At 37.0% G+C, this 21,384-nt stretch overlaps 1 protein-coding gene and 1 long non-coding RNA gene across 3 annotated transcripts; one reads left to right on the top strand and one right to left on the bottom strand.

The window, feature by feature from the left end:
• Positions 1 to 417: 417 nt before the first annotated feature.
• LOC130103009 (uncharacterized) lies at positions 418 to 1,109 on the top strand. Its single transcript, XR_008809316.1, has 2 exons — positions 418 to 612; positions 919 to 1,109. It is a non-coding gene; the product is annotated as an uncharacterized LOC130103009 (long non-coding RNA).
• A 75-nt stretch (positions 1,110 to 1,184) lies between these two features.
• On the bottom strand, positions 1,185 to 21,351 carry kifap3a (kinesin-associated protein 3a). Of its 2 annotated transcripts, XM_056269188.1 has the most exons (20): positions 21,165 to 21,350; positions 20,505 to 20,636; positions 20,243 to 20,388; positions 20,093 to 20,148; positions 19,829 to 19,970; positions 18,470 to 18,569; positions 17,958 to 18,087; positions 17,666 to 17,759; positions 16,591 to 16,769; positions 15,558 to 15,720; positions 12,360 to 12,460; positions 9,501 to 9,609; positions 9,306 to 9,418; positions 9,022 to 9,187; positions 8,790 to 8,915; positions 8,577 to 8,675; positions 8,387 to 8,472; positions 6,616 to 6,802; positions 6,024 to 6,117; positions 1,185 to 2,283 (listed from the first exon to the last, which is right to left on the bottom strand). In XM_056269188.1, the coding sequence occupies exons 1-20, from the start codon at positions 21,194 to 21,196 to the stop codon at positions 2,172 to 2,174; spliced, it is 2,367 nt and encodes a 788-aa protein (XP_056125163.1). In that variant the 5' UTR covers positions 21,197 to 21,350; the 3' UTR covers positions 1,185 to 2,171. The 2 variants fall into 2 exon arrangements, with proteins under 2 accessions (XP_056125163.1, XP_056125164.1); XM_056269189.1 differs by lacking the exons at positions 1,185 to 2,283; positions 6,024 to 6,117; positions 6,616 to 6,802 and adding an exon at positions 6,809 to 7,708 and having other exon boundaries at positions 21,165 to 21,351.
• Positions 21,352 to 21,384: the final 33 nt, after the last annotated feature.

Raw genomic sequence — 21,384 nt, 5'->3', positions numbered from 1 at the left:
TATTAAACTGTAAAATTACATTTTAAATATATTAAAATAGAAAAAAAAAATTCAGAATATTAACATTACATTTAAAATGTAAATTTAAAAAATCTTACCAACCCCCATTTTGAATTTTTTGTATTGTGTGGTTTAAAATTAGTTAAAGAGGATAACATGTTTCTCTATCTTATAAGGACTATTTTAAGAATGTCATAAAGATAACCTTATTTCAATATTGTTTTAAGCTAATATGTTCAAATGAATTGAAATGTTAGCATTTGAATAATATATGAAGTCTAAATTGTAACATAAATATTGTATTTGGAAATGATATCCTTTGTGAAACTTTGAGGAATCCTTTAGTAAGGAACATGCCTTTCCGCAAGGTGGTTTCCAACCTTCAGACGACACATTCAAAACAGAGCCGGCCATGAACCAGGGCTGACTGTTTACTTTGGACCCATAATGCAGGCCTGACGGGTTTGTTTGCCATGGAATCTGGCTCTGTGACATACCGAGAGCACAGTGCCGTTTTATGTCATGAATCTGTATTGAGTGACACAAAAAGATTTGACACATATGCACTTCAGATTCGCAGAACCACTGAGATCTGTCTATATATTGTAACGTGTTCAAAATGCTGTTCTGTTACAAATAAGGATGCATTTAATGTTAATGTTTTACTTTATTCGTTTTATGTGATTCGATTGATTCGTTGTCAAGTTAAATATGGAAAGAGGCTCCACCCCTTGTGAGAGTGATGGGGAAATCTGGGGGGGAGGAGGAGGGGAGAAGAGCGCCTCGCTGTTTCAAGTGTGGTTCTCTTATAAGTCGGGTGTGTATGGCGTGGGCTGTGCCGACAACAGCCTCTAATAAACACCCTTTGTTATCAAAACCGTCTCGTCCTTGGCTGAGAACGTTACAATATGGAGACAGTCATTACTACAGATTCTGCTCTGGGCACTTGACTATCCATTTAAGATCCACATAAACAATAATACAGTCCATCAATACATCTTTGAATAAGCATGACCACCCTTTAAAGGAATGTTGGAATGATAGGTTGAATGATTAAATATGTATGGCACGCATGGCATTTCATCACATTAATGTGAGAGTAAACTAGACATTTGCTGAGCTTCTGCTGTTCTAAAACTCTAAAAGACACGAAATATTCCTACCAAAGTAAACACAAGGAAACCTTTTGCACATCAAATTTTGTATTCCATATTGCACCACAATTAAATAAAAAGGCATTTTATATTAAACAGTCATTAAGACAATCGCCAGGCACCAATGAAGTTACTAAAACGCACATCAATAGACCAGTATTATTTTAAAAGAACACTTAAGTTTGGCTACATTACAAAATACATAAGAATTAGTTAACAGTGCACCATAAAAAAGAAAGCTGTGTTGTTATATTTGTACTACTACAGTATCAAAGGCAAAGTAACAGGCAACATTAGTGAGTAGTGAAGATATTAAGACTGCAAAATGACATTATTGTTACAATGGGCACTGTGCTGTAAAGACAGCTGTCATTTATGTAATGTATTTGAACATAATATCATTTCATAGGTGAGTCCACAGGGGGGCACCACAATCTTTAAAATGACCCTTACAGTCAGTTGCTTTATGTAAACATGCAACATTGATTGAAATCCTATAATGAACAACAATAATTGACATGAGTTGCAGCTGAAGCTTTACAGTATTTTGTTTCCAGAAACCTAAATCTGAACCACTATCATGCAGTTAAACTGACATGATTGTTGTAATGTATAAAGAGTGGGTGTTTTCATCCCTCAAAACTTAACTCACCTATACCACTGAAATAGCATGCAACTAAACGCCTACTTTTGCTATATTGCACAGAAAAGGCAATGTGGTGCCATTAGTTTCTTCAGTGTTGACAAGCAATACACAGTAGGCTACAGTATACACTGAAACTACATGATCTAGCCCAAAATCAAAGCTTCATTGAAAACATTCTGTTTAAAACACATTCAGACTGAGATTCACGTGGAATGCAATAAATATAGAAAGAAATACTGACAATGAAAAAAATCAGTAGTGTTGCTTTCATTTGAAATGATAAAGAGACCTAACTAACAGTATTTGAGTTCCATTTAATCGGTTTTCAGAGTTTACGAAGGTTTTTTCGAAATGGCTTCCCTGATACTCTCCTACCGTGATGCTGTGTAACCGTAATAAAACTGCTCATCAGGCCGAAAGCCGTAAGCCGTGGCAGGACGTGCTGGAGTCACACCCGTCTGTACGTATCCGTCTGTCAAAGAACTGGCGGAAAAGAGACACAGCCATCTGTCAGCCAGTCATATAACTGCTGAAATACATGAGAGTTGAGATTAATCAAACAAAGGTTACATAAATCATCATAATGTGCATTTTATGAGGCAATTACTTGTTTAAATGTTAGATAAAGGTTATAAGTATCACTAGATGGCGCTCTGATTCTGCAAAACAGAGCTACCGAGATTAAAACAGAACTACTTACTAATTATTCACACCAGGAGTGTTCATAAATTAAACTTTTGATTTTTAAACCAGTACAATTATATTAATTCTTCAAGGCAAATGGCCAATGTATGGAACCCCTTATCCATAACATAAAAAAAAACATGCTCTGGAAAGTCATAAATTATGACATAAAAAAATTCTAAATTATGAGTTTATTCTAAATTAGTCATTATGTGATGAAAATATTAAATTATGATTTCAAAATCTAAATTATGAGAAAAGAAAATCTCGTAAGAAATCTAAATTATGACTAACATTTTTAAATTATTAGATAAAGTCGTCAAAATTATTATTTAAATTCTTTACATTCTAAATTGAAATTATGAGATTAAAAAGTCAATTATGACATAAATCAAAATTATGACAGAAAATCTGAATTATGAGTCAAAGCTAATAAAATCAATTTTGACTTTCTCATTATGACATGTCAATTTCGACTTAGTATGTCATGATTCGAATTAGTGTCAATTTTGACTTTTTTAATCTCATAATTTCTACTTTTTAAATCATAACTTTGACTTTTTAATCTCAATTTAAATTTGGACTTTATGTCATAATTATGACTTACCAGAGCATGATTATTATTTATTTTTTTAGGTGGCAGAAATGGGCTAATGGGATCATGTCACATTATATTCAATTTATTATGTTGTGTTATGCGATATGTTATGGGTCATGTTATTTTATGAATATATATATATATATATATATATATATATATAAGATTATGTGGACTAGCATAATCTGCCTCTTAATTAACAACACCAACCCGTCTCTGGCCTGTCCTCATAAAATATGGGTTGTTTGCTTTGCCCCTTCCAGCTCCCATAATGAGGAGTTGTTTAGACTAAAAAACTTCCAGTGATCGGTTACATGTTTTATTAACCTCTTAACTCCCAGAACACCCTCCCTCTCCAGGCATCATGCCTGTCTTTATCCTCTGAGGGACACCACTGCTGTCTGGGGACATTTCAGACTTTGTTAAAAGGCTTGAAGAGAAAAAAAATGGATGTCAAAGAGTTTGGGTGAAACCGTAGCTTATAACTATCAGAATAAGTTCAACTGAAAAGGGTTACATGGGAAGGATAAGGCTGTGTGTTGTAGGTCAGATGATTAATCCAAAGAGGGTCCAGGTAAGAGACATGCCTAAAAAGTGTGTTACGATCATTCTTACAGTGAATAATTCATCCCAAAGGAATGCTGTCATCCTTTCCAGGAAAGTAAAAATGACGCATTTTCTGTAAGGTTTCGCAAAGAATGATGTTACAAAAGACTCAAACCAACCTTTTTTTCCATTTGTCTAATCATTTAATCTAAACCAAATAATTTGAGATGGAGAAACTGTTTATTCTTCAACTTTCTTATGAAACACAGCCGTTGGCCCTTTACACTCGAGGGCCACAGACACAGTGTGTTTGGTGATAATCTGGAGATCTGAGGCTGGAAAAGATCCCAATGTCTGGCCCCAGGGGCCCCTGAGAGTTAACACAGAGGTGAGATCCTGTAAAAAAAAACACCCAGAAACCTCTAAACAGGAAAGAGTTGATGTTACCAGAATTTCGTCTTTCCTTCCTCTGGTGCCAAAAAATAATAATTTTGTTAAATTTACTGACCCTCAATGACTTTCTTTCATGAAACACAAAGGGATAAAAGAAGATGCTCTTTTCCATGAAATTACAATGAATGAATGAGCACATGAAAAATATGTAAAGCCCCATAAATTATTTTAAAAGTATTTCCTCTTTTGAAAAGGTTTGAAAAATGTAAAAATGTATTAAGTTTCATTGCATTAGATACAACTTACTCTACTGTTCAAAAGTTTGGGCTCAGTATGATTTTTCATTTTTAAAAATATCTTATGCTCACCAAGGCTGCAATTATTTAATAGAAAATACAGTAAAAAACAGTTTTATTCTGAAATATTATTACAATTTAGAATAACAGTTTTATATTTGAATATATATATTTTTTTAAATGCCTCCTTGCTTTCAAAAATAAAATAAAAATTGACCCCAAAATATGAACAGTAGCTTATCAAACCAAGTGTTATCTGCAAACTAATGATGCTAGACGTTTTCTCAGAGCTGACTTTAATTATTTAGCCATTTGTTCTATTACTTTAAACCAACTGGTCTATATTAGTGAATATATGAAGTGAGTTCCCCTCAAGTTCACACAGGTGTCTCAGCAGAGTAACCACAGGTGTAGTTCATCACATTAACTGTTACATAACGTTTGCCAACGAAGAGTATCCAAAGAAAGTCAAATAAATAAATGCCACTTGGTTTAACACTTTCTAACTTAGTGACATTAAACATTTTACGTGGCTTAAAAGTCAAAATACTTTTTGGGGCCACTGTACATTTTCAGGTTGGTCCTGACAATAATGTTATATGTGTTCAGATAAAATTGTTGCACTTAACTGCTTTGAAACCATTTAATTTTACTTTAAAATATTTTATTAATTACCTTAATGTGATTTTTGAACATTCAAAATGAGGAACTCCCTTTATTTTAAGCAAATGCAGCCAAGAATTTGTTTTTCATCTGGAATAAAGCATTTTTATGAGCTAAATGAAAGATTGCTCTGTGCTATTCTATAAATAAATGTGATTCTATTAAAGGGCTTTTAAAAGAGCCGTTCCCAGTGTGTCTGGCTCCTGGCTCGGCGCGGGGGAACTGAGGCTGGATTTCATTATTGTGTTAACCTGGATCTCTAACACCACACGGACAAAATGAAAACCACACTTTCAGGCCGCCCAATTCCCTGTGCACTCTCAGTGTATTCTACAGGTATCACTTACAAAGAACTGTGAAAAAAAACATAGCTTCCTCTGCCGCCCCCCTCCCACTCGTATTCACTTGCTCCTTATTTTTCAGCGCCTCTTCTCTGACTTCAAGACAACCACCTTTTTCTCACAGACTGATGTATCACTTAGAGCGCTCTCTCTGTTGTTGGACCCATCTCTTTTTTTTTAGACCACTGGCAACCTATGAGTAAAGACACACAATCCTAAATAAGAAGTTTCAATGAAGTCATTCTAAAAGTGTGTCTAATCATTTAAAGAGGTCATTGAATTATAGTATTAATGGCCCCATATCAAATAATCCCCTCAGATATAGAACTCAGATATTTTGCACAGTCCCATAACACAAAGTGGCCTACACCATAAATCATTGCATCAAGTCATCACATAAGTGTTTTTCTGAAACCCCTAAACAGTAGGTATATGGCAACTGAACCAGATTTGGAAAAAGCTGAATAGAGGGAGCTGTGTTTACTCTCAAAGCTAAGGGTATTACTGTTGGAGGAGTGCTACGGCCTGCTGGGATGCCGTAGGACCCTTTGGCGCAGTACTTTTGGGCCATTCCCTGCTAAAAGCAACAAAACTGGCAGACAAGGATGTGTGTGTGTGTGTGTGTGTGTGTGTGATGCAGTAATAACAAAACCAACAGATCCGCTGCAGTCAGTCTGACCGATTCATCATATTTAAATGTACCTGCTGAGGAAACCCTGTGGTCCTAACAGGTCTCCATTCTGGAAGTCTGTGAAGAACTCTGGACTAATGGCACCATCTGCTGGGATTATTCCATCTGCAGGAATCACAAAGAAACCAGTTATCATTGGCACTTTTGTGCTAATGCATTAGAGCCAGGAAAATACAAAGATAAATCATTACTATTTCAATTTCTCAGTCATCTGCAGTTATTAAAAAAAATAAAAAATAAAAACATTTTTTTTATATTAAATATATAATTATATTATGATAAATTATACTTAATTTATAATTATTAACATTTTTTTTATAAAAGTATGTTTTTAATATATTAAAAAAATTTCAGCATGATTACTCCAGTCTTCAGTGTCACATGATCCTTCAGAAATAATTCTAATATGCTAATGTGGTGCTCAAGAAACATTTCTTATTGTTATCAATGTTGAAAACAGTTGTGATTTACGTATTTTTCAGTATTTCTTTATGAATAGAAAGTTCAAAAGAATGGCATTTATTTGAAATAAAAATATTTCGTCTTAACTGTGGTTTAGTTCATCTTTCAGCAATATTTCTTAAAACCCCTGCCCAATATAACCTGCACTGTAGAAGAGGTCTGGCCGTTCCAGGATGTCACCGTTTTGGAGGAAAGGTTCTCCATCGTCTCCATACATAAAAGGCTCTGCCTCATCCATTTGCCGGTTTTCCACCATCTCCAGCCACTGAGAGTTATGCCAGCGGAACTTCTCGCTCTGGATCTTCTTGCCCCACTCCACATCATATTCCTGCAGACAGAGACAGAGAGAACAGCCAGAGTATTAGAGCAGGACATAGAAAGGCTCTGCCTGTATTGCCTCCCTGCATGTGCCATACCGACGATGTAGGAGGAATCAGGTGTGCTGTGTTGCTTGGCAGACGGATAACATGGTAGCTGTTTATTTTAACTCTACAGGGACTGAGTGTAATAAAACCTCTTTGAGGTTGGTGGAAATAGCAAAGCTAAGCAACCCGGCCCTCTGATTAATCATCCCCACACAGGGTGGAAATCAACAGGCCTCATTGTCACTGGTCCGGCCCCACCGGCATGCACGGTGACACTTTTTGCCAGGGCACAAATTCATCATTGTTAAGCATTAAAGGCACCACATGCTGCACTCCCATGGCCAATCAGAGCAATGAATGTGTTCTGATACCCCGGCTAATCAATCTTCAAGTAGCTGAGCTCATGGCGTTACTGAACATTTGGATCCGGAGCAGGTTTGGGTGTTTTATAAATAAATGTGGTGCAAAAAATCTTTAGGCGTATCCAGAAATAGCATGTAAAAATGAATTATGAATGACTTCACTGGTCTGGGTTAAAAACCACTGCTACAAAAGCAAAAAGCTTGGGCATGAAAAGACAAAATAAGAAAAACTGTTCAGAATTTTTTTTTAACAATATTCATCACAGAAACAGATTTTCATATTTGTATCACATAGAAGAAGAAAAAGGGGAAGATGATCAGCAACGTGTATGTGAATTTGTGGTATTCAGCAGATCTGTGTTCTGTCCACCATCCCCACGTGACACTAAGCAGCCGTCTCCTCCTCTCTCTTTGATGTGGCTCCTTGCTTTAATGGCCCTTTCCGATCAGATGTATGGAACACTTCCCTTGGCCTCAAGACCAGCCCTAATTACATTAATCTGAGGCCTGGGACAGATCACACATGACAGAGCAGCTTCAGAACAGCTTATACATTTAACCCGCTAGCCACGATGTTCACCCACTCGTCTTTCATGTCAACTGACCCTGACTATAAACCGTATGTGCCATATTCATCATTAACAACGAAGTGCTGGTTGTCTTGACTTACTCAAAACAATAGAAACGAGGAAGAGGAAGATGTGCCTAAAACTATTAAAAATAATTTTTGTTATTTGAAATAAAGAAAAAATATAAATATTAGATTAAAAACTTTTTAAAAATTTACAAAAAAAGAGAAATGTTTCCCTGGAAATAAAATAAGTTTAAGTTGAAAGTTTAAGCTAAAATTGTTTAAAACCGGAATAAATATAAATTAAATAAAGATAAATAGAAATATAAAAACATAATAATAAAAAAAAATGACAAAAGCACATAACTAAATTACTAAAAATTTTAAAAAAAATTAAAATGAATATTGTAAATATAAAAATAAAATCTAATTCACAATAATAATAAATACTAAAATCATATATAAATGATACAAAAAATTATACTGCTTCTTCAACATAAATTGGATGTAAACAGGGTTATGTAAAAAGTTTATGCAAACGGCACAAGTAGCTTGAAATTGGTGAAAAGAAAACAGCAGATCACTACTTTAAGGTACAGCAGATTTATACTCACAGCAATGATGTCCAATGTATTGTCACACACTTTACGTATTTCTGCATTTTTGTCATGCATGAGGTCAATGAGATATGCTGGAGCCTCTGATAAGATAACAGTCAAAGAGAAAAACTCTGAAAGAGAAACCTGTTGACTGAACAACACCATCATCATCGTGCAACTGCAGGTTTTACAAGATGAAGGATACGGGTTTCTTTTATAATGACATCTCGTGTGGCCTGGTGAAACACCATTTGGTAAAAGACGTACACAATCTGACAGACAAACTCATCATCTTCTTGCTGGGCTGAAGATAGAAAGAAAGAGATTGCCATTTTTCTACTTCCACAAACATGTCACACACAAAAAAACTTTGAAACAGGCACTTTAAAAGGATTCCAAGCATCTAAATGTTTCTTACCATTCAGCAGTTCTATTAGAGCAGGAATGATGCCTGATTTGGCCAACATTACGGCACAGGAGTCATCCATGGAGACAGTGCCAATCATAATCACCACCTCCAAAATGAGGTCATCCTCTGCAGAGCCTACAGGAAGTAAATATGGGGAAGTCACATATCACAAGATCTTGAAACTAAAATTCTCATGTATTTTCCGTTGTGATGTAGAAAGGTAAAGTGGAATGAGATAGACCTGGTTTGAGGTGGTCTTTGAGATAAGGCACCAGGTTGTACTCCTTTAGCACAAGTTCCCAGTCTAGATCAGGAATGGTAAGATTGGAAAGAGTGCCCAAGCACTCAATCACAAACTCCTCCTCTTCCTTCAGTCCGATCTGAGCTGCCAGGTCCCCAACATAGTCCTCAAACACATCACATGCTTATTAGTCTTCAATTGAATAAGCATCAATGTACGCATCTACAACAAATTAGCAAACATTATCTGTATGGGTGTGTATTCTTTTTTTCTCTGAAACTCACAATGAAAAGATTTTTAGATGGTCCATCATGCTGAGATATATTCCGGATCATCTTCATCATTAGAGGATCTTTTAGCTTCAGTGCTCTCTTCATCAGCATCTTCAGACCATTGCCTTGAAAAGAAGCATTAACGTAAGCACAAAGTCTGCTCTTCACGTTTTTTTTTTTTGGTTGTGCATTTGTATGTGTTCTTACCTTCACACATAATCTGAGCATTCCTTTTATTGGCAGCCAGGTTGATGCAGAAGGAAATGAGCTCAGCGTCAATCCTCTCCTCACCACAATCAAACAGCATCTTCATTACCTGCCAAACAATATACCATAAAATAGCAGTAGACATAACCTAGATAGTTATGTCTACTGTCTAAGACTAACCTAAATGGAAGATAATTCATAGGAATGAACTTGTTCTAATGTTAACATGCAAACTGAACATTTATTTGATCAAAAATACAGTAAAAACTAATATTTTAAAATCTAATATTACTTTTGCTCGTGTTCAGATGGTAAGAGAAGTACTTTATTTTGTTTACAGGGATCACAATCTTCCAAGACAGTTAGCAAGTTTCAGTCCAGTTACCTCATTACCCACTTAAAAGCTTCAAGCCCAAGTGTGCCCTTCTTTCCTAAAAGATCCCACGACTCAACAAAGTCAGCAAACGGCTAGAAGTTCTGACCCGTCTAGAACTTTAATCAAACCTGCTTTTGTCCCACAAAAAAGCTGACAGGCCTGAAACATTATTTCCAAACTCCCGCACCCAATTTGTAAGTTTCCCAGACGTCCAGAGGTTCCTGATTTTCTCAAGTGGATCCTAACTTTAGACACAAACCTTACATGTCACTCTGCATTAGCTCGGCTAACGTCACCACACCCCGGGCGGAACAAAGGACTGGACTCTGCTACCTGAGGGGACGGTAGGGGTCCAGGAAGGGAGTGTGGAGGGGAAGGGAATGGGCAGAAGTCCAGGCCTGGGTTAAAGTGGTCAAGGGTTGTCAACATCGCCCCCTGACGTTAACGATAAGCAGGAGGCCTGGAGAGAAAGCTTGGTCCGTGAGGAGGCAGCGGTGAGTATGCAAAGCATACAGTCCCATACTGAGTATCACATAGCAGCCGCCCTGCAGCCTAAATCACTGTGGCTAGACTTACTGGCACCTGCCCTGCTTTCACATGCAACATCCAGTCGCCCCACCAAAACCTTGGTAACCCCCAGCCTGCAGTTACCATATTTTCATTTCTCTAGTCACACAATTTGTCCATGAAGGGCCCTTCTATTTTCATCTTTACTTAAACTTTAATGTCTATCTATTGCTTCCTTTTCTGTATAACTGAGTGATAACTAATCTCTAACCTGGTTCAGTAACCTGCTTTAAATTTGAAAAAGTAATTGATTTGTTTAAAGTTTTTTTTCACAATACATACTCAATACAAAGCAAAGAAAGTCAAGGTTGAAAATGACAAGGAAAAAACTCTACTGTACAGGGTTTCTCACACCTTTTGACAAATTACTTTTCATGACTTTCCCAGTTATTTGCGATCAATGGATAGAGAGTAAAAAATAAAAGTTTGCACATGCAAATTAGGGGTGGGGGAAAAAATCGATTCTTAGATGCATCGCGATGCGGACGTGGACGATTCTGAATCGATTCACAATTGTCAAAAATCGATTTTCAAAAAAAAAAAAAAAAAAATTTAGATATATATTTATAATAACGTAATATTGACGGAACGCGAAAGACGGAACTCTGAAGCGCGGAAGTGCAGTGGCCGGACCGTCTGTGGCGTGCACATAACAGACGCGGACGCGATGGCTGAGCGCCAAATCCAAACACCCTCCTCGTTAAAAGCTGACGTGTGGAAATATTTTGGCTTCTGAAGTTGAAGGGGGAAAGGAGCTGGACAAGAGCCACACTAGTTGTAAGCTTTGTAGAGTAAAACTAAAATATTTCGGAAACAAGACACATGAAGCCAAATGACACGTTTCCAGCCAGAGGAGGAAAAACACTCGGCTGTAACGTTACCGGTCGTTGTTATATTATTAATTTACTACAAATATGCTGCTGCTAGTTCAGACACACATGTATTTTCCTGTTGGTTCTTTGCAATGTTAATAAAATATATTGTACGTTAATTCTTTATGGGTCATTACTTTGTACTTTTAAAGCAAAGTATTTATAGTCACACACACACACAAAAAAGATTCTGATAATCGATTTAGCATCGAATCGCAGCCCTCTGAATCGTAATCGAATCGAATCGTGAGGTGCCTAGAGATTCCCACCCCTAATGCAAATAGCAAATTCTAACCCATTTTAGAGGTGAAAATAAGTAGCCTTAACCTTAATTTAATAAAGAAATTCCCATAACTTTCTCAGGTTTGGAAAAGAAAATCCTGATTCAAATCCGTGATTCAAAAAAACCTTTTCAATCAGTGTTAATAATTTTATTTTATTATTAATTGTAGTCCTTTTTTAAAATTTTGACATGGCATATAACTTAGTTTACAAAAATTCTAAAGTTTGATTTTGCAAAAAAAAAAAAAATCTAAATGATCATCAACAGTATTATAATGAAAATCGTTTCATTACTGTCATGATGCATATTTTTGCCTTATCAGAAAAAAACTGTGAACAAACATTACCATTAATAATCTGATTTAATGAATTAACAACAAAAGGTAGCAAAGGAAATTTAGATTTATTCCGTTAATTACTGTGATCAGAGACACAGTGTCTACACCGTATGCGAGCGATGCATCGCGTTACAACACAATCAAATTATAAGCAGCGATACTATCTACACTGAATGCGACGCATTACAATGAGACACAGAGAGTAAACTGACACCCTGTTCTATTCTGACGTACTCTGCGAGCTTGCGTTTCTTCCGACAACAGTGGATTTGGAACTTTCGCTTTGATGTGTTCAATGTGCCTCAAGCGGTTGTGGAATGGAGTGGCACAGAGGAACAACGGTGTAGACACTCTGTGATCGAGCGGTTAAAGAGCTCTCCTGTCCCCTGCTATAAGCTCATGCTAATGCAGGCTGACCTCTCACCTGTGGAATGCAGTCCGTGTAGGCAAACATGGACTTGAAACGATCGTCCATGCTGATGTGGTACAGAATGCACATGGCAATCTGTCTCTGTGCTTCGTCTCCTGAAATACAAACACACGTAAGCCATGAATGGACAGACGCACATACGCTCTTGAGTATTCAAGGTAGCCAGAATTACACCTCCTTCTTTAATAGAAACATACAGCAGGACAGGACAGCAGAAGGATGCTGATCATGCTCTCTGGAGTATTTGATTTTGATTTGAGTCAAGAGTATCCTAATATTTAGTGGGTCATGGCCCTTGCTAGTGCCAGAATTTGTGTTCAAGATTCACTGATTCATGTCATAGGGAACTAAAGAGTGGAAAGAGACACAACCATAGACTTTTTTTGGCCATTACTGTGTGGACCTACACAAGCATTCAAATGTTTGGGGTCAGTTTTTTTTTATTTTTGAAAGAAATTAATACTTTCAAAAGTATTAGATCTTTTGAACTTTCTATTCCTCAAAGAATCCTGAAAACCTGAATTACGGTTTCTACAAAAATATTAAGCAACAACTGTTTTCAACATTGATAATATTAAGAAATGTTTCTTGAGCACCAAATCAGCATATTAGAATGATTTCAGAAGGATCATGAGAAACTGAAGACTGGAGTAATGATGCTGAAAATTCAACTTTGCCATCACGGGAATTAATTACATTTAAAATATATTACAAGTAAAATACAAATTAAAATAGAAAACTGTTATTTTAAAATGTAATTATAGTGCACAATATTACTGTTTTTTTTTTTTATCGAATAAATTCAGCCTTGGTGAGCATAAGAGACTTCTTTCAAAAACATCAAAAACCAACCATAAACGTTTGAATGGTAGTGCATAGTGAAAGCAAATCTGCAAGAATTACTTTGTTTGTTAATCTTTGAATTTTTTTAAAGATGTATTTCAGACCTGAGTAATTCTGACCCTGAGAAAGCACAGTTTCCCTTTACAAAGCAGACCGAAACCTGGACCTGGTAAGAACCTGAGCCTCTGACTTAATCAAACAGACAGACACAGACCCCGAGAGAGGGAAGAGGGGGCGGGGACGGGTCGGAGCCGGCCACGCACCCTTTAGGCAAGGTTATCTCAGCCTATTGGAGCCAGATGTGCTCCTAGAGACCCCTGAAAAGAGAAGGGCTTCTCCATTTAATTAGGGAAAAAAAGGAGGAAGCATAAATTTTACTGCCATTAATAACTTCAAGCCAAGCTGCTCTGCACCGCTAGCGCCACGATTGGCCCAACATGTGCTTCTCATTAGTGAAAGACACACACGAGCACACAAACGAGCTCTAGCGCACACTCAGAGGTCAAGCGCAAACACACACACACGCACACCCTGAGTTAACGCCTCGGTCTGCACGTTGGGAGAGGAAAACGGGGGATCCTTTATGAGGATGGAGGAGAAGGGCCTGTAAAAATGTTCAAAACAGCCCTGGAGCCTGGGAGAAAAAAGCCCATTAAAAATTCATTATCCTGTTCAGGGTGCGTTTAGTGGGAGAGCAGGAGAGCTAAACTTCAATTACACCCCAGTAAGATTTAAAACACCCAACTGCCATAAAAGCCACGGCAGCCAGGCCTTCAGGCGACCACTACAACCCTAAACGGCAATGTCCTTCATAGTTGATCGAGACATTGAGCACACACTAATGGTAAACAGTAGGGTTGGGTCAAGATGGTCGACCAGAAAGTCATTCAAGAACTGATTAGTAAGGTTGAATTGTTTTTATACATTTCAGGACCAAAAATGTTCGTCCTAACAGGATGTTCTACCTGCTTGTCTACCTATATATTTCCATACCTCTGCACACCCTGCTTTCTTTTTCAGAAAACAAGACTTAATATCTTACGTAATTTTGCTTCACAAGTAAATGTATCTTAATTTATGAATATTTAGATATTTGTACTGGAAAACAAGACATAAAATCTTTTTTTTTTTTTTTGCAGTGTGGAGTGAGTTGTCGATTAGTGGGTTCTGGTTTTGAAATAAATCATCAACGAGGTTCGAGATGATACCAAGCTTCACTTTCATCTTATCAGCAAGGCCATGACCCTCAAAGAGTCTTCTGGGAAGAGCAGATAGGAGCTTTCCTCTGTGCATTTTGAAGATTCATGAGGCATCTGCAATATTCTGACAGGACTGGACGTTGCATTCTTACAAAGCAGACCAGATAAAAGCAGAGGTTACACACACACCTTCTTCTTCTTCTTCTTAAAAAAAAACTTAAAAGAAAAATATTATATCATCCACACTAGTGCAAAGAACCATTAGCTGTTGGCAGCCAGTCCAAAGAGGTCATAAAGAATGAGTAGTTGTATGTGTCTGACGGAGAGAGAAAAATCTCCATAAGCTGCTAAATGTGGACTTCCCTCGTGCTGGAAGAACAACATTTACTTTAGAACTGAAGCTGTTTTTTTAACAAATATATTACTTTAATTGCATAGGACACACGACACCCCCCTGAGGCCTTGCAAAAAACACATTGTTGGTGCCAAAGCCAACCACGCCTGTATATGTAGTCCATGCACAAATCGCGTGTTTTGTTTCATCTCAGGAAGTGGTCTTTGAAAGACAGGAGAGAGCCAGAGTGTAACTGCTTTATGAGGCTGAGAAACGCTTGCATCCTCAAACACAACATAAACAACTGGTAGACTAACCATGACTTCTGCTGTCTCATTGCTTGTAATTTGGCTTCTGCAAGTCTGACAAATAGCAATGAATTTGTCTGGATAATAATTTGAAATCATAACCAAGTGATAAAATAGGGCCAAGGACCAAAAGTGGGTTTGAATCCAGTGTGCAAACTCTCCTAATATAATTTCCCATTTCTTCCCTTCATGACCAGTGCTCTCTCTAACTATTCGTAAATATAAATAATAAGATAATAACAATTTTCAAAATAAAATGTCAATAATTTTATATAGAGAGATTAACACAGCTTTAAATAAAAAGCAGAATTGTTTTTGTCTCTTCTATCTAACTATCTTACTATCTATATAAAGAAAAAATTATAAAATAATAATACATGTTTTAATAAAAATAACAAATAAAATAAAATAAAATAAAATTAAATTAAATTAAATTAAATTAAATTAAATTAAATTAAATTAAATTAAATTAAAATAAGTACATCTAAAATACCTGCAGGAATCTTACCTAGCAATGTGGTGAGTCTGGGCAGAAGGTCTACCTGCACCATCTTGCTGCGGAGGCCGGTGTCAAAGGAGAGATTAAGGAGGAGGCGAAGAGTAACATTCAAAAGATCTTCATGTTCACAAGGCACCAGTTTCGCCAGCTTCTCTACTGTATCTACCTCAGCCTATCAAAGAGAGGGAGAGAGATGGTTGTGATGGAGTGATGTCAGAGACTGTTGTAAGGTCAGCCATTTAATTCTCTTAGTCATGTGCCGGTGGCTTTGCTTGTTAACACATCTGCCTGCTCCAGCTGTGGTCATACACAGCCACAGACAGACAGCCCAGCAGAAATGTGATCCCCATTAAAGGCACAGTTCACAGCCTGGAACCAGTTTTCAAATCAACCCTTCAATGTTAATAACTGCCTACATCCACAACCTTACATTCACAGTCAGTGTCAAACAACGTGACGGACGATTGTGCAACCGTCATCAATGGATCGAAAGTGTTAAATTAATCATTCGAGAGTGTGTTATTGTATAGCATTTGTCAAAATCAGAACCATTTTTGCTCGGCTGCCTTGACAAATGTGACAAATGTTTAATTTACAAGATCAGAAATTAGCTGATTAATGAATCCAAATAAATTATTGCGAGATAACCTTTAAGGTTAAGTGTGTGATTGGTTACAGGTGGAGGAAGTGTGGAATAAGTGGTCGACTAAACAGTGCAGCTAAACTGTCTTGAAGTAGTACAGAACACTATATAAGCAACGAAGTTATGAGAACAGGTGTGGCTGATTTAGGAAGGAGAGAGTAATAATAAGAAAGTAACAACTTGGGGTGGTGTACTGTGGTCTTGTGGGGTTTGAACCCGCAACCTTTCGGGTTGCAATCTTTGAGCACAGCATTTAAACACCCCATGAAATCAAAATTGGAGTTTTGTGGCTTATTAGTCCAATGATTTCTTTGAGGGCATTGAGGGCACAAGCATACCCCTAAAGTTAACAAAATAAGTGAGTCACTTTGGATATGAGCACATGAAAGTATTGCTCACCATGTCATTTTTATTCTCTAAGAAGATACTGAGCTTCTTGAGGAAGGACACCACCAGCACCAGTAGCTCCTCACTGTCTCTGTCCAGCGTTTTCACCAGAAGGTGCACAATGTTCTTGTTCCTCATCTTCAGTTCTGTGCGGGTGTCCTCAGACAGATTTAGCAGCAGGTACAGAGCCACTGATGACATAGAAACACAGCTTGGCATGATCAACCATCTTCAAATCTCTATTTCAAGCGGACATTATTGTAAGCAAATACAATACTTTTTTTTTTTTCAGTTCAAACTCTATATAAACGTTCAAAAGTTTGGGGTAAATAATTTTTTTTTAAATAAAATAAATGATTTTATTGAGAAACAATGCATTAAATTGATCAAAAATAAAGACATTATAATGTTACAAAAGTTTTCTACTTCAAATAAATGCTGCTGTTCTAATTTTCTATTCATCAAGAATCCTGAAAAAAAAAATGCATCATGGATTCTACAGAAAGAATGAAGCAGCACAACTGTTTTCAGCATTGATAATAATAAGAAATGTTTCTTGAGCACCAAATCAGCATTTATGAAAGATTTCTGAAGAATCATGTGACACTGAAGAATGGCTGGTTTGCCATCACAGGAATAAATTACATTTCGAAATATATTACAATAAAACAGCGATTTTAAATTGTAATATTTCACAATATTACTGTTTTTACTGAATTTATCAAATAAATTCAGTCTTGGTGAGCATTAGAGTCTTCAACTAATCTTCTGCATCTTATCTTATAATAATGAGGTCTAATTTATTTACTTACAAGTAAGAATTTCTTTAAAAGAGTAGTTTGAAATTTCTGCACTGACAGAACTGTAAAATAAATATTTCCAAAATGATTTCCTCAACACTCCCCTTGTCTTCCATTAGTCTGAAAATTACACACATCACCTATAAAAACACAGATTTTTAATATTGTATAGAAGAGTACATATTTATAACATCAGCCATAACAATCTGAGCCTGTCTAGACAAAACACTTCTTTAAGAAGCAAAAGCCTTGTTATTTTTGGATATGTGGGTAATAATGTCTTCTACCTCTCAAAAGCTGTTCCTGTTTGGTCAGCAGTCCATGGTACTTCTTCAGGGCTTTCTCGTACTCCTTCTTCAGGTTCTGATTGTCCGGGTCATCGTCCCGTTCAAAAAGTCAAGGACCTTTTCTATTAAACCCTTTTGTTCAGAGCAGTAATTAAAGGGCAACATTTTAATTAAAACATAACACCCATGCCCCCTGACCCTTGGCTTGACTTTACCTTTGCCCTTTCTCTGACATCCAGTCGCCCTTTCACCTATGATCCCCCCCCCCTCACACACACACACACACTGAAAGGATATCAGTCTTCTTTTTCTTCAGCAGTTCATCCTGCCATAGGTCATAGCGCTTCAGCTCGTGCTCGATTATGCTCATGCACAGCGCACCGATCTTGTAGTGAGTGATCAGGCCGTGGAACTGGGAGAAACTGGAGATAAAAAAGCTTGTTTGTCTAACCTTCACCATGTATCCAACCATGCCAAAATAAAGCATCAACCCATGTCAAACACGGTCGCTCACCGAGAGTATGATGAATGTTAACCAAACCGGTGCAGACTTCAGCAAAATAACAACGGAAGGGCAGAGATTCATGAACGATTCCAGCTTTCACATTTACCAACAGTCTCGCTTTTCAAATTAGTTCTGACAGCAGCTGATGTGTCATATTATGATAAGAGTATTTAGTATTATGATTCTCAAGAAAGAAAATATGTTCTCCTCATGGCACATTGCCATTGTTGTATCTCAGCTCTGTGCACAACACCCATCAAACTGAATAGTGAGTCTTGGCTAGAGTGTAGCTCGTGTACCTGGAGAAGCAGAAGAAGACATAGATGATGGTGGTTGCCAAATCAACACTCTGCTTCCAGTCTTCCCTCAGGACCCGGGCCAGTGCGCCCAGAGCTGTCTCTGTGGGAGAGCAGACAAAACACTAAATGCTTTCATTGCTCATGAAAATAACTCATGTTGTGAATACAAAGTGACAACAGCTTGAAATATGTGACTGCTTTTGAATATGGAGAGTATGTTATGATCCGTAAGGACTGATGGGAAAAGAAAGATCACACTTGTGAAGGAAAAAAATGCATTACTTGGTAAACTCAAAGGCCCTTATGGTAGATGCTAAAGGGCAAATAGTTAGAGGAAAGTGACGGAAAACAGGCTGTAGTACTGCAAAATGGATAAAGTTACAGAGACCAAAAGGGTTTAAGAAATTGGACACATGAGAGAGTGGAGATGGCAAAGACTTACTTTTTTACAAATAGACCCTGTTTCTACCCCTATTAAAGGGATAGTTCATCCAAAAAAATTCTGTCATCATTTACTCACCCTCATGTTGTTCCAAACCTGTATAAATTTCTTTCCTCTGTTGAACACAAAGAAGATATTTTGAAGAATGTCTGTAACCAAACAGTTGTGGGGCACCATTCACTTCCATAATATTTTTATTCCTACTATGGAAGTCAATAGGGCCCAGAAATTGTTTAGTTACCCATATTCTTCAAACTATCTTATTTTGTGTTCAACAGAGGAAAGAAATTCATACAGGTTTGGGAAAAACATGAGGGTGTGTAAATGATGACAACATTTTCATTTTTGGGTGAACTACCAGTGTAAAATAATTTCAGTGTGAAATAGTGTGAAATAATATATTGTACAAAATGTACACTACCGTTCAAAGATTTGGGGTCAGTAATATTTTTTTAATGGTTTTGAAATAAGTCTCTAATGTTCACCAAGGCTGCATTTAATTATTAAAAAATGCAGTAAAAACAGTAATATTCTGAAATATTGTTACAATAACTGTTTTCTATTTTAATACATTTTAAAATGTAGTTTATTCCTGTGATGAATTTTCAGCAGCCATTACTTAAGAGTCAAGTAATCCTTCAGGAATCATTCTAATATGCTTATTTGGTAAATCATAATGGTTAAGAACAACATGAGGCTGGGTTAATGATGACAGAATTTTCCTTTTGGGTGAACTATCCATTAATGATACAGTCTTAAATTAGATCAAACCTTTGTTCAAAGGCACTGGAAAATTGTATAACTATATGGTAATATGAATGCATTTGAAGTGAACACTAAAAGTATGGCTTTAGTGGAAGGTTTAAAGATAAAATCCGAAAATGTGTAAAAATGACTCATTCCAGTGCGTGTCGCACCATTCTGCAGCAACTCCTCCAGGTTGTCAGGATTCCGGGCCAGGTGGAGGATGAGTGTAGCTCCTCTGATCTTCTCAGGGATGTCCTCATACAGGAGCTCAACATAGTCATCTATGCTATTAATGTTGGCCTCCTCATCCAGCTACAAGACACAACATGTAAGATAAGGCATTAATTGAGTCAAAAATGAGTCTTCAACCAAAATGTATATTAAAAAAAGAAACACGAATAAGCGCTAAGATAACAGGAGTGACACAGCTATACCTCCATGCCTTCAAAAGGAGTCAGGTCTCTTGGCTTGATCTGTTTCTCTTTCTTTTCTGAGTAAACAAAAAAATAATAATAATAAAGAATCAGTATCTAAAGCACTAAAGCAATATTTATAATATTTTTACCCAATTCTTCATCTCTTACCGGCAGATTTCTTGCGGTTCTGCAGGTAGAACAATAACTGTTCCACCTCCGGAAGTCTGGAAGGGGAAATGAGTCTACATTCCTCCACTACCTTCCGTGCTAAAGACGCAATGTCTGTGCTGGTATTCAGGCTTTTCAGACGGATTCTGCAAAAGGAGGTAAACATTGCAAATAAATATTATGAAATTTTCCAACTGTTATAAACACAATGGTTTTGCCTACTATCACAAGCACTGCACTTCATATACGTGAATAATCTTACATCTTCTGGCACTCTTTGCGTTCTCCTAGCATTGGGTCTCCCATCTCGCCCAGGATCGTGGCTTCCACTTCATACTGGACAACGAGGGCTTTTTCTGTGGGGTGGACATCTAAACTGCCACCCTTATATTTCCTGAACACAAAACATTACAGAATATTTATTATCTTATGTATTTTTTCCAACTTGTTTGTAAAGCACATTGAGTTACTGGTGAAAGATGCTCTATACACAAAGCTTATTATGCTAACAATATTACCACAATATTTAGGTAAAAACACTCATGGTTTTGTTATGTTTTTCCAGATATGTTCAAAATTCTTCACAGTACCTTGGACTGTACCATCATGGTGCCACAACAGTACATTTTATCTATTTACTTATTTATTTAATGTGTTTATAATGTATTTTATTTATTTAATAAAGCTAAGCTAGTGATATGATGGCAGAGATGAAGATTTTCACTATTACTATGAACATAAAAATTCGTCTCAGACCATAATGTGAAAGAACAGCCTAACAGCTGTATATACACAGCAAAAATCCATGTTACATTTTAGAAAACAACATTTACACGCACATAATGGTGTGTTAAACTCAAGCTCGTATCAGCTAATGAGTGTAACAAGATAGAGCTCGCGAGCACATCACACAAACACTCACCGTTTTAAATATCTGGCGTCGTCCGCTTGCATTGCTGCCCGTATATTAAATTAAATAGACCTGTTGTGTTGATTTCTGTCAGATCTTTGGCGTGTCTAATGTCTGGACTGCTTCATCGTTTCAGCTCTGACAGGATGCTGATGTTTGTGTTGCTATGGGTGTGTACTCTTCGTAAAAGAGCGATGAAGTAGAAATAGACAAAAGAAGCTCTAGCGCCACC

This window comes from Rhinichthys klamathensis, unplaced genomic scaffold (assembly GCF_029890125.1).
Source record: "Rhinichthys klamathensis goyatoka isolate OS25496 unplaced genomic scaffold, OSU_Roscu_1.1 h1tg000281l_1, whole genome shotgun sequence".
Lineage (NCBI taxonomy): Eukaryota > Metazoa > Chordata > Actinopteri > Cypriniformes > Leuciscidae > Rhinichthys > Rhinichthys klamathensis.
This window is presented reverse-complemented; position numbering and strand designations above follow the sequence as displayed.